Source organism: Micromys minutus, assembly GCF_963924665.1.
Source record: "Micromys minutus genome assembly, chromosome: 23".
NCBI classification, from domain to species: Eukaryota; Metazoa; Chordata; class Mammalia; order Rodentia; family Muridae; genus Micromys; species Micromys minutus.
This window is the reverse complement of record NC_137958.1, coordinates 12,433,227-12,446,160: the sequence shown is the minus strand read 5'-3', so window position 1 is coordinate 12,446,160 and position 12,934 is coordinate 12,433,227. Positions and strand designations below refer to the sequence as shown.

The following is a 12,934-nucleotide window of genomic DNA, read 5'->3' as shown; positions in this document are numbered from 1 at the left end:
GTTCTAGGAACCTGAATGTAAAATTCAATGGCACAAGAAAGGGGAGGGGAGAGAAGGCTCACCCTAACCACCAGGGCCATAGGCAGCGTCCTTACCTGACATCCAAAATAGTCTCATGACTTTCAAGTGTGGGGTTATTTTGTGCTTTCCTTCCAGACATGATCTACCTTCAGTTCGTTAGTTTTAGTTCAAGTTAGACATAGTTGATCTAGGCTTCCAACGGGGCAGGCATCTTTTCCTCTCTGAGCTACACAGGTCTACAGCAGGTGATAAAGGTCAAAGGTTAGATACTTAATACTAAAACCTGTGTGTGGGGAAACTCTTTCCTTCACAGTCTTTGTATTTACTAAAAAAAATCTGTTCATCTTAAATTAATCAAGATAATGGAGCCCACCCCCCATTTCTGAGATTTTGCTTTGGTTTGTTTTGGGAGGTAGATGTCTGTTTTGCAGGCTGGCGACCAAGGACAAAGCCTATGCATCCCAGGCAAGTGTTCAGCCACTGGGCTACAGTTTTGGCCCCTGACACGTTTTAAATTTCTTAGCATATATACAATGTATTCCTAAATATATGTAATTTATGTATGCAGTAAGTCTTGTTAATTTCTTCTGAGTTAGGTCTTACTGTGTAGCCCATGCTGACTTTGAACATTGTCACAGCTTCTCCCTCAGATTTGTGTCCCACTCCCCACCACCAGATTATCTGTCAACACAGCCAACTCTCTTGAACTTCCCCCTACCTGGATGTCCGCTGAGCCCCTCCCCGGCCTCAGGCACTACCTACTCATTCTCCTTCTGAGTTTAATTCCACACCGGTCTCCTAGCATCCTCCAAGGCCACGCATATCATCAGCAATTAGATACTCTTTCGGTTTTCCATTAGCTGCCAACTGATCCTGCACCTTGTTCAACATTGGCCGTGCTTACATGTGGACAAGGATTCCCTGCCTTCCATCGTGTTCTTGAAATGCTTGGGGGTGACCCGTTATCTGGGGGAGGAAACTCTCTAAGCTAGGAGATCAGTTCTAGGGGCCACTAAATATTTTGACAAATGGAGTTTGCCGTCTGCCATATTTGCACTTTGTTTCAGCAGTTACAGATGGCTTCCTTCTGGGTACTCATTAGCGATACCAGTTTTAAATGTTCACTTACTGTAGTCTCCTCTGTGTTTAAAACAGCTTGCAACAAAGTGTCTGTCTGAGGGTGCGTCAACAGCCTGGAGTATGCCATTTTTATTTAAAGGAAAAAATAAAGATATTAACCCTTGCATTAGGTCAGAAGTCCTGATAAGCCATGCTATGAGTTCCTTCCCTGCCTACTAGAAGGCTCACAGACTAACCCATCAAAAAAGGCCAGCAGACGCATGGCCTCGTTTGTCAGGATTGAGAAAAGACATGGAACACTTCATTCTTTATGATATGTTAATAACGGTGTCCTTCTAGGGAACACAGGAATAAACTCCAGGTCTTCTGATATTCCTTATATTCCACAAGAGGAACCCCAAGACAGAATCTGCCCTCTACATTTTGACTTCACTTACAATTGGCTCTCAGTCCAAGTCTGATATCAGTCTCTGGGATAACCGGTCGACAGTGGTGGTTGGGACATATATTACTAAGGGAGTCTGAGGCAGGGCAGCTTCTGCTCACCAGACACAGAGCTATGTAGTTCTGTCTGGCTCGCCTCACCCCACCCTACTCAAGTCTAGAGCCGAGCTCTGATTTCATATCAGAAGGTGAGATTTTTGGAGGCAAGGATAAAAAGATTTGTTTATAAGAAATATCTACAAAGTCAAGTACAAAGCAAATATCTTTCTACTGGTTCTCCATAGCTCCAGAATCTGGACTTGGAATGAAAGGCTGACATTGTAGAACCAGTGTTGACTCTGCAGTAAGGACCCCAGTGTGTATCATGCCAGATTGTCTCACTGGGTCGGTAACACATGTACAGACCTTTCTAAGGAAAAATATACATCACAAATAGGTTTCAAGGGTAAACCCAACTTTTATTGCCTGATCTAACTGTTGTCTCTTAGGCTTACTACTCAATAAGCTCACCTTTTCTACCTCTTTCTGAACTCTGGTTGGCTGGTTCAACTCAAGCTGTTCTGGCTCAAACTCCTCTCCATGCTGACTGATTCAAACTCTCTTCTCTAGGCGTCTCATTGAATTGCTCTGCTTGGCCTCAAACTAACCCTGGCAATGTGTTCTAATCTTCTGGCTCCTTCTTATTCTCCAGCTTCAACTGCCTCTGCGCGAACTCACGGATGAACTCAGCGCCACTTTACTGACTGAACTAAACTGAACTGAACTCCACTGTCTTACTAAATTTAACTGAATGGCCCTCAATGGTTAGGGACTAAAGGTTTGTACTAAGGGTGTGTCTGCACTCCAGCCAGATCATACAGTTCTAGAAGGTCTTTGGGCAATGATCCCTTGCCAGAGTAACCATGTTGCTGGCTTAAAAATCCTTCCACAGTCAACCAAAATATCCTTCAAAGTCTGTCTCCTCCTAAACTTTTAATATTCTTCGGATGTTCAGATCCCATTAGTGAAGCAAAAGTTTTACTAAAACGTTAAATTTTCAAAAGTGTTTAAAAATATATTTAAACAAAAATTGAATGTTTTAATACTTTATATCAGCACATTTTGAAGGCATGTTAACCCTTTATGGCCGTATACCAGACGGTACTGTCCCTTGTGCTTTATCTGAAGGACAGTTTTGGTCACACAAGAAATGGTGAGTTTGAGGGGTTTGTTTAGCAAAGGCTGGCTCTTGCAATCTTTATTTTCCGGCCTTATTTTAAAATAACAAAATTGGCTTCTAATTCGTAGTTTTCCCTTTTTTAAAATGACTTTAATTCCTTCTGTTATTTTCTCTTTCATAAGATAAACATCATTTCTAAAACTAGAAGCATAAAGGTATGAGTTCTAGGGCAGGATGGACTAAGAACTATCAATAATAGCATTTAAGCCATACACAAAGTATTTACTCCTCTAGACTCATATCTGCATCCATAAAAGGGATGTATAAGCCCCTACCTAGTTCAAGAAGTCATGGTAAGATCACATAAACTAATACACCGAAGGTGAGGGTTTCTGGCATGTATTTACTGCTACTTTGTTAGTATTATTAAGTTCATATTATTTAAGTGAGTAATAATTAGTATTATTATTAATTATTTAGGAGTTTTTTGAGTTCTTTGTTTTTATAAATATTATCAGTGCCTGGAATGGGAATGAAAAGCCATTTTTCTTAGTATGTATTTTTAATTGTGTCTATATGTCTATGTAAGGGTATGTGCACAATAGTCACAAGTAGGGTGTGTGCAGAGACCAGAGTGTGCTGCCCCAGGCTGGAGCAGCTGAGTGATAGAAACTGATTGTCCATCCTCTGTGAGCACAGCGTGTGCTCTCAACTGCTGAGCTGTCTCTTCAGCTATGCAATCCTTTTTCCGTGTTACCGTTTTTCTAGGAACCGAGGATCAACTAGTTTCCTTCCAGTTCCCACCACAACCAGCGGACAGGACAGAGATGGTGTTTTGCAGGATGAGAGCACAGGAAGTGTTTACATGGGAAAAGGAAATGGGAAAAGAACTGGATCTGCACACGGGATTTCTCAGCATTCATAGCAAAGCTGCCCGAACCAAGCAGGAGGCTTGGTTCCGAAGGCAGGGCAGTGTCTGTTGCCTCTGTTGGTATAGAAGAAGCTGGAGAGGTGGCGGGCTTGGATTTGGTGCTGGAGGCTGAGCCAGCCAGAACAAACAAGTTTAGAGTTGAGGCAGACCCATTTACAACTCTGTCCTGTGGCTACTGTGTTTCAAATGTCAACAGGATTTACATATGGTGACACCGCACTTTAGAGAGATAGGAGAGCCAGGAAATGGAGTTCAGTGGAAGAAGCAAACAACATAAATTTTGAACATAAAAATACATAAGGAATTCCAGAAACTGGGGGTCAGGCAAAGGTGACTTTCCCAAAGTATAGGTGACGTTAAGGTGTACACTCTTTGAAACCTGCAGAAACAGCGTGTTCTGGGGGCTATTCCGAAAGCATACAGTTCTGTGAAGTTACCAGGAGCAGTTCTATGAGAGGATCAGGCTGTTCCGAGCTTAGTACGAGAAGACTGATTTCCCTCAACAGTGGGAAGCTAAACATATTTCAGGTCCTTCAGGTCCGTGTAAACAAGAACAGGGACACTATTAGCACCTGGCCTTGTGCTGCATTCCCAGGCCACCAGAAGAAACAGATAATCACCTGCTGAGCCACCTTCAAGAGCCCCTTCCCCAATTTTATCAAAAACTTCCTAGAGATCCCGCCCATTTCCTGTCAGGGAACTAGACTGTGCTACACAGAGACTTGAAAGGCATTTTTAACTTTCAAATGAAACAAAATGAACAAAGGAAAGGGAGTTCTAATGAAAACAACAAATAGATACCACCAAGGGTGTCATTAGAGTCTAAAGCCAGGGGTCTCTTCCCCAGTACAGCCTAGTGAGGAAGACTCCAGCCCGACCTGCTAATGACTGACACATTATGGGGACATTATCTGCTATTGAGACCATCCAACCTAATGGTCACCTGTCATTTATCTCAGCTTTGCTACAGTGATGTAGGAGTACAGGGGAGAAGCCAGAACCTTCCTGGCTAGTGTGTGCTTTATTGTAAATGTATTGTAAATGTAAGTGTATTGCCCTTCCAATTTACCACCAGACTACTGTGAGCTTGAGTTTCTCCACTCAATCGTTGATCTAGCCACTCCAGCTCAACATCAGTATCTTTCCATTCTAATCCAGCAGGAACAGAGTCTCATTTTAAGATTATTTTACATAAGGCTATAAGTCGAATTTGATAAATGCATTAAGCTGGTGCCTTTATTCTACCATCCTTCTTAGACCACCACCAAGACACACACCCAATTTTGAGTGTTACCGTAACTACGAACAAACATGATTAATTCAGGAATGGTAAGGTTTTAGTTGGAATTGGCTAAACCAACAAAATCTGTGTTGGACCAAAGCTATACTGTCAGCTTCTTTATAGTTGTAGGGAAGTCATTTTTAATCTGAGATGGAAAGCTCATTCTCATCATACATACTTGGTGGTGAGTAGAATTTCCCTTGAATTTTGTGACTACCCTCTATACGCCCAATTCAGAATTTCCCTTAAGAAATGCCACACATAGGAAAACGGAATTGGGCATGTGTGGATGAGCCACTCTCCACATCTTGCTGGATGATAGAACTGCCGTCAACAATAGTTACCATACGTTTTTAAAATAACTGCAATTCTAAAATGAGGCTCAGTTCCCTTCTACATTAGAAATGGGGACTAGGGCTGGGGTGAAACTTGGCCCTGGAGGGTCAATCTGCCTTTGCTTCTGATTCTTCAGGTCCAGAGTGAGGGGGGCCAGTTCACTCAGAATGAAATAACTACAGGCTTGCAAACTCCAAGAGATTTCATAGTGTAAAAGGGAACTACTTTTCTACTGGGAATAAACAACCAACCGTTTAGTAATTATGCCATAAGTGTGTGAGTGAATGTCGTGAAAATGTAACATTTGGGATTCTTTTTTTTTTAATTGAACAGCTTTATTTTAAAAAACAAAGATAAATGTACAGATTTTAAAGGCATTTTTGCATAAAAGTATATGAATACATTTGTCAGTAGTTGATTTTTTTTAAAGGTTTGATAGTGTGCATTAAAATCTTACTAGTTACAATGAGCATAAAGTACATGTAAAACAGGATGTAACCTGGAAATAGTCAGTTTTCTTGGTGCGTAAAGAATTCTAAGGCACCATGTCCCCACTTCAGTGGCTGCAAATAGTCAATGAATATAGCTACATAAACGTCACATCTTTGTCATTATGCACTTTACTGGGGCACACAAACAGAGGACTCATGGGGGAAATGTGAAGGGCAGAGAGACAAAAGAGATTTGAAACAAGTTATGAGGGAGAAAAAAGAAAGAATGGGAAACAGGAGGTCGTAATGGAAAGGCGGGTGGGAACTGGTAAGAGACACCAGGGAGCAGAGCTGGACAGAAGGAGGGCTAGGCTCAATGTGTGGCTTCTCAGCTTGCGGACAGGAGTCCCCATCGAGAATCTCTGCTGTTTCAAACCTCTGCCAGCTTAGCAGTTAAAAGAAGTCCTTTAATCGATAGAACTTAATACAAAAAAAGAAAAGCTTTGTCTAAAGAAAGCTGATTTAGCATTAAAGGTATACTGGAGTTTTAAATGGTCTCCTGGGTAGAGTCTTGTACCCTCAAACTGTTTTCCATAGCTGAATCCTTCCAGATATAGATCTTAATGGAAAAACTATATGTACAGTCTTCGAGAAACTCATATTTTAAAAAAAAATTAGTCAAGCAGTTTGCAGAAAAATGCTTTCAAGAAGTTCTTCCCTCGGGGTCCAGGGGTGTGTAAGGATACTCTCCACCTACTTCCCAGACAGGGGCTTCAGAGGATGCCCTACAAGCGGGTTTATTTTAATCATACACCATCTTCATTTTAAAATATTTCTTATTTTAAATTATGCATCGTTGGTGGGGGAGGTGCATGTGACTTCTGGCGCTTCCATCCTGCCTGTGGGCTCCCTCTGGAGCGTGGGCGCCTGGAGGTTGTGAGTCCTTGACATGGGTGCTGGGAACTGAACTCGGGTATGCTGCGGGAGCAGTCTGGACCCTTCAGTTACAAGCATGGCTTGATATTTAAAAGCCAATCTCGATTTCTAAAACATGCAATATGCTCTGTAAGCTTTTCAGATTTTGCTTAAAATGGACGAGATTGAAATTATACTGTGGATTGAAACCACATTTAAGTTTGATTACTTTATTAATGAGTCTAAGACAGGTGATATAGATTAATGTCTCCATTTAAATTAAAACTCTGATAAATGTATTTCCTTTACTACATGCTTTCTATCAGTATTGTAGCTTGAGCGTGAGCCTTTTGTCTCTGCTCTCAGGACCTCACCATAGTCTTAGCTCGCCCTCTTTCTTCTCTGGACTGAGTGGCCAGAAGCCCAGTGGGTCTTTAGAAATCTTTTAAATTCCAAATCTCCACAAAATGCTGGTCACTCAGTTCATGGTTTTTCAGATGTGAAGCTTCGCTGAAGTGAGAGGTTGTACCTCAGGAACCGCTTGGGAAGATTAAAGATGTAATGAGTACAATTAATTATAATTAACAATTATCCAAAGTAGCATTATAGATTATCAGAATAAAATTTGGCCTGATGTGTAATCTTTCCAAAGTAACTGGTGAGGCTTACAGACGTTCCTCTGAAGTCAGCCAACTCTCAAGGAAAGGGGAAAAAAATTAAAAATCACTTTTGGATGTTTCATTTTCATCGTATCAGTCAGTGAAAAGTTTGGAATCCACTTGTACTTATTTGAGAAACCTGTTAAAATATCCAACATCCTCTTAAAGGAAAAAAAAGAAATTTTACTGGAGTAAGGCAGTTGGTGACCACAGAGAAACAAGATGTTTTATTTTTAACATCTAAATAAAACAGCCATTCAAGATAAACATTCGAAAACATGAAGGGAATAATTCTGATAAGTTCCAGTCCCGTGGTGCCATGAACGAACAAGAGCCCTGATGCTTTAGGTCAGCATCCCAAACACCTGGGCTTTTTTTTTTTTTTTTTCCGGCTTGAGATTGGAATGAAAACACACAGCCTATACACTACACCGAGCAGGATTTATACGATTTCAAAAACTACGAACCGAATCGCACCAGTAAAAGATGAGTGGGATTAACTGGAGAGTAGAGAGGAAGATAAAATACGCAACAAGTACAGCAGAAGCCTTTAGAACATCCGGTCTGCACAGGCTTATGAGTGTAGGGCATGGTGCCTTTCACTCAGACACTGCGTGTGATGGATGAGTTTAACAGTTTAAATGTGCTGATTCCAGGCTCGAACGCATAACAAGGAAAAGCGGTCACACGCCAATCAACAATAGTCACATTAGTAATCAGAAACTACGTTCACTCAAATAGTAATGTCGTTCCCTGAGAGGGAACTAAGTCTGGGGTGTATTTTCAAAATGTGTGTAAGAAAGGCTGTATTTCTGTACTTGAAAGGCCATTACATTGTGCTTTCTTTGAAAAAAATAATTGAATAGCAACCAGTTGATTGCTGAGCACATTTACCTACAAAAGTAGGAACTTTAATTATTACAACACAGCGGTCTTAGACCCTCATTCTGATCGTACCTTTTAAATGGGAAAGGTTCGGGCCTTAGCAAATTGATTCCCCTGCCTTCCCTACAATATCATTTCTGAAAAATGATGGAGTAGAAAAATGGTGATGTTCGGTCAACAGAATGCAGAAAAATGGTCCTTTTCCTCACCGCCAATTTCATTTTACACAGACAAGTTCTTATTGCTGGTTTCCCTTCAGCTGGGTGTTTCTGAGCCTATTTCTCATGGCTAATGAAACACTCCCTCTGCTTTATGCTGCCAAAATAACAGGGATTCCAGCCCATTTTCATATCATGGTAAATTGCCTTCTGCAAGCTGAAGTAATGGGGCAGACTCACGAGCCTATGGCTTCGCTCTGCAATGCTCTTGGAGAACGCCTAGCTTCACAATGGTGACTGAATAAAATCCTTTACATGGTGGGCAGGTTCTTATCTGACATAATTCAAAGATGTCTAAAAGGCTTTCTGTCCCAAAGCAAATTATCTGTCTTCCCAGAGATATTAGCTGCCCCAAGCAAAGAGGAATAAACATCTTTCTGAAGTTTTAAGTAAAACTGGAAGAATTTATCCTTCACAATTCACTCAAGTCAGCCCTCAGAGGCCTCACATAACTGAGCTGGTCCCTAGAGAAGCAGAGCATCTTTGGGCGTGGCAGGAAGAGAGGCAGCTCTGTGACTTTGTGACTGTGCCACCTAGAGTCCCATTTCCTCTTTCAATTGTTTGGAAAATTTTACCAAAAATTTAGTCTCAGATTTGAAGTCTGGAAATCCCATTGGTATGTTGAGCCTGTCTTTGGACTTGTACTCCCCTAAAAGAGAAATCCTAGAAACCTAAAGCATTGTAATTCTGAGACCTTTCTAATTCAACACTAAGTATCTGGTATCTTTTTGCTCAACTGTATGCTTGTGGTGTGTCCATGAGAAGAGATCCTAGTTTGTCTGTGACTAACGACGCCACAAAGAGCCACGTATAACAGAATTTCAAAACACACAGGAAGGAGATACTGTCACCCTTTGTTATGAGACAGAAGCTCCTTAAATGAACAGATTTACTACTTACTACTGGAAACCTTGACATTTCTGTTACAGGCTTAGACACGTCAGCACTGTATTACTGTCTTAATTTCACCAAAGACTTTCGACAGAGATCTTTAAATAAATATAATTCACACAAGAACGTGTAACTTTGGACCGTTTGTCTTAGACATGGCCACGCAGCCCAAGTCTCAGGGAGTAGCTGAAATCTCCATTCACAGTCTATGGTGGGTACCGTTCAACACAGTCTTTAGAGGGAAAGAAAGAAAGAAAAAAAAAAAAAAACTCAAAACTACCAGCTCTCCACCCAAATGCCATTCAGCCAAATCCCTGAGCTTGGTAGAAATCTAAGACCAACTCGTTTTTTCCTGACGTAAGTGCTGCATTTAAAAGATTTAGAAGGCTAGAGAGAGATTCACACGCCAACATTTTGCAGACTCCCTCCCGTAAGTGGGCTTTTTGGCCAAATGACCTTCTGCTTTCAACATCCATCAAAATGAGTCAACCACAGATGTACTTAATATGATCTCCTGTCGCGAGTCGATTCTCACAGAAGCTTTCCTGTCCAAAGGTTCAATAATAAAAATATGTATAATTTTGGTTTTAAGCATTCCTCCTGCCTGTAGAGAATTTTATAGGAAAAAAAAAAAAACACTTCCTGGAGGCCTAGAGTTATACAGTTGGTTCCTGACGCCAAAACTTTGATACAGTACTTAGTGGAAATTTAAAATGTCATTACTCTCTCTAATAATTTGACCTTTTCAAGTGACAAGATAACTCCCCCATCTTTTCTGGTGGCATAAGAGGTTCTAGGGACCTGTTCCCTACAGTGTCCAATCTGAAAGAAGACATTCAGCTCCTTTAAGGGTTAGTGACATGATCACAGTCGGACTGAGGGTCATCTGCTAACTCTACAGCAAGATGGGACATTCGTAGTTTCATGTATGCTTCCCTGACCAGCACTGTGCAAAAGACCTGCACGGTGGGGTATTGGCGGCTCCGTCATTAGAGATTACCATCATAACCTGACAGTTCACCTTCTAGACCAGCTTCCACTCACCGACCCACGCACGGCTCGCAGAGCTAACAGGCTAGCACATCCTCTAAGGAGCACACCAAGTGACAACTGCCTCTGTCTGAGGGTTAGGTCTGGGTTGTCATCTTACTGGCTGTTCCTTCCACTTCAAAGATCCCCATGGCATCAAAAGAAAAAAAAAAAGGTTTCACCAGCTAACTCTCAGGAAGGGAATACATACAAGCAAGCCCTTTTATTTAAAAGACTAGTTACAGAAATTAATTTCCTAAAATTAAATTGTAAAAGTCCACGAACAAGGCTTCCACCAATCCACAAGAAGTTGTTAATGCGCTGGTTTAAATATCTAGGGTGAGCATACTCAAAGTATTTGTGGGTGGATAAGAAGGTCGTGTTGAAATGGAAAATTCTGAAGCATTTTTGTAAAAATTTCACTTCCATATCTATGTGAAATGCCAGCCACCCAATACATTACCTTGTGCTCTGTCAACACCTGTAGCCTATTACAGACAGCATCCATGGTATGGTAAGAGTCCACTCAGTGAGAGCTCATTTAACTGGGTATAAATATTTTGTGGAAATTTTCCAATTTAATATTTTCTACCATTGTTTAAGAAATCTCAGTCTGAAGACAGAAAGTAAACACGTTTTATCTCCCCACATATTCCTTTTAACAATCCACTTGACTAAAAGTATATGTGCTACGTTAGATCGCTCTTCTTGTAGCTAATTTTTATTTTTGAGTAATGCTTTAACCTCCATGAAGGACTGCATACTAATCCCTTGGCAGAGGCATCGGCTTTTCGGTGAGTAGCTTGTAGCTTCTACCAGGGACTTAACGCTGTGCAGACACAAGTCACGAGAAGCATCCCTCAGACAATGCTAACAACAGCACGCATCAAGCTAAAAGTACGAAGTGGATGACAGACATCACCAATCGCTGATATTTCAAACGACCCTTTAAAAGAGTGAAGGGCTGGAAACAGCCGCTCTGTTTCTTGAGGACTGCCTGACACAGTAGATCGCGAGGGACTCCTGGGTGCAGAGCAGCGGGAACTTTTAGCTGGCCGCCTGCATGGGCGGCCACCGACCAAAGCGCTCCAATCTGTCTGCTGCTGGCCTGCAAAGTCCAATGACAACCCCAGCGCCACCTGGGGACCCACCAAGGGGGATCCAGAACAGGACAAAAGTCTGCTAAGTACTGGGGTTAGGAAAACACGATGCGCAGGTTAGGCAGCCGCATTGGGGGCGGGGGTGAGACAGCAGTGCCCAAAGCTTGTGTGGCCTGCCACATAAGCACCAGTTTATCCAGATATGTGTTAGGGGACAGTTGAAATCCCAACTCAGGACTCCATTCTCCACTAACTTTGTTCTCTCTCCACAAGCAATGCACCCCGCTGAGGTAGGAGGCTGTCCGGATCTCTGGCCGGCTGGCCCCTGGGGGAAAAAAAATAGAAAGAGAACGGAAAGATGCGCTCGCGGGCCACCGTGGCGCCTTAGGGATTCCGTGGTACCTACCATGGTATTCCTGTCCCGGTACGTAGTAGGTGGGGTTGCCCGCAATGTGCAGGGAAATGAGCACCTCGCCCTGCTCCCCATCCCCTTCCAGCTCCCCGTGGTGGGTGCACAGGAAAAAGAAGGGCGAGAAGCGCGGGTAGTAGCCCGTGGCCGCGCGCGCCCTCAGCGTCGCCAGCAGCAGCAGCAGCAGGACCAGGACGAGAGTCCGCGGCGCCCGGCAGCCGCGCTCCATGCCGCCGCGCTCCGTGCCGCCGCGCGCTCTCTCATCCACTTTCGGAGGCACAGGCACCGAGGAGCTGCGTGCGGGTAAGGCGAGCCGGCGGCGGGCTCGAGCCGAGCGGCTCCGGGCAACCGAGCCCGCGGGGAGCCGGGGAGGGAGGATGTTTGGGGGAGTCGAAGGCTCCCGAAGTTACTTTGGACCGCGGGAGCGAGAGCGCAGGGGGACCGGGGACCGGGTCGTCCGCCTCCGAGCGCAGCCGCTGCCTCTGTGCACGCGACGCCCCTCGGCCGGGCTTGGGAAAGCGCCCGCCCCCTCCGCACCTTCTTAAAGCCCGGGGCGCCGCCCCCTCCCCCGCCGCCGCCACACGTGTCCCAGCCGCGCCCCCGCCCCCGTCCCCGCCCCCTCGGGCTCTGCCCGCACCCCGGGCTGCGCCCCGCGCACACGCGCGCGTCTCCCGCCCACGCCCCGCTCGCCCCGGAAGGGCAGGACCGCCCGGCCGCCGCGCGAACGACGAGCGGCCGGGGACCGACGGGCTGCCCCGGGGGAACCGGAGCCCCGGGGCTCACAGCTGCCCGTTCTGCGAGGACGCGCGGGGAAGCTGAGGGCGGCGGGGACCGCGCCGTTCTTTGTCTGCGCCGGCTGCTCCACGCGCCCCTCGGGGCCCCGCCGCCCCGCAGTCCCCGCAGCCAGCGCTCGTCCTGGGGACCCGCCCGCCAGTGGCCCCAAACCGCGACTGTGCCCCGCGCGCGCGTGCCCTTTCCAGCCAGGCCTGGAGGGGTGGGGGAGTCGCCGCTGCCCGCCCCCGCCCGGGTCCTGGGCGCAGCCAGGCTAAAAGGAAGATTGGGTGACGGTGGGATTGCCACCTTGAGTGGTGGGGGGCCAGATCGTCAGACTGCTTGGCTGTGGGGATTGTGGGGAGAGGACCCG

General features: G+C 44.9%; 1 protein-coding gene across 1 annotated transcript in view; it reads right to left on the bottom strand.

Moving 5' to 3' along the window:
* RELN (reelin) overlaps positions 1–12,019 on the bottom strand; it is a gene marked incomplete at its 5' end in the record, with an annotated part of 413,261 nt that extends 401,242 nt beyond the window's left edge. The window contains one exon of the mRNA XM_080936108.1: positions 11,788–12,019. Within this exon, the coding sequence (XP_080792234.1) occupies positions 11,788–12,019 (232 nt within the window). The remainder of the gene's footprint in view (positions 1–11,787) is intronic.
* Between the last annotated feature and the right edge of the window lie 915 nt (positions 12,020–12,934).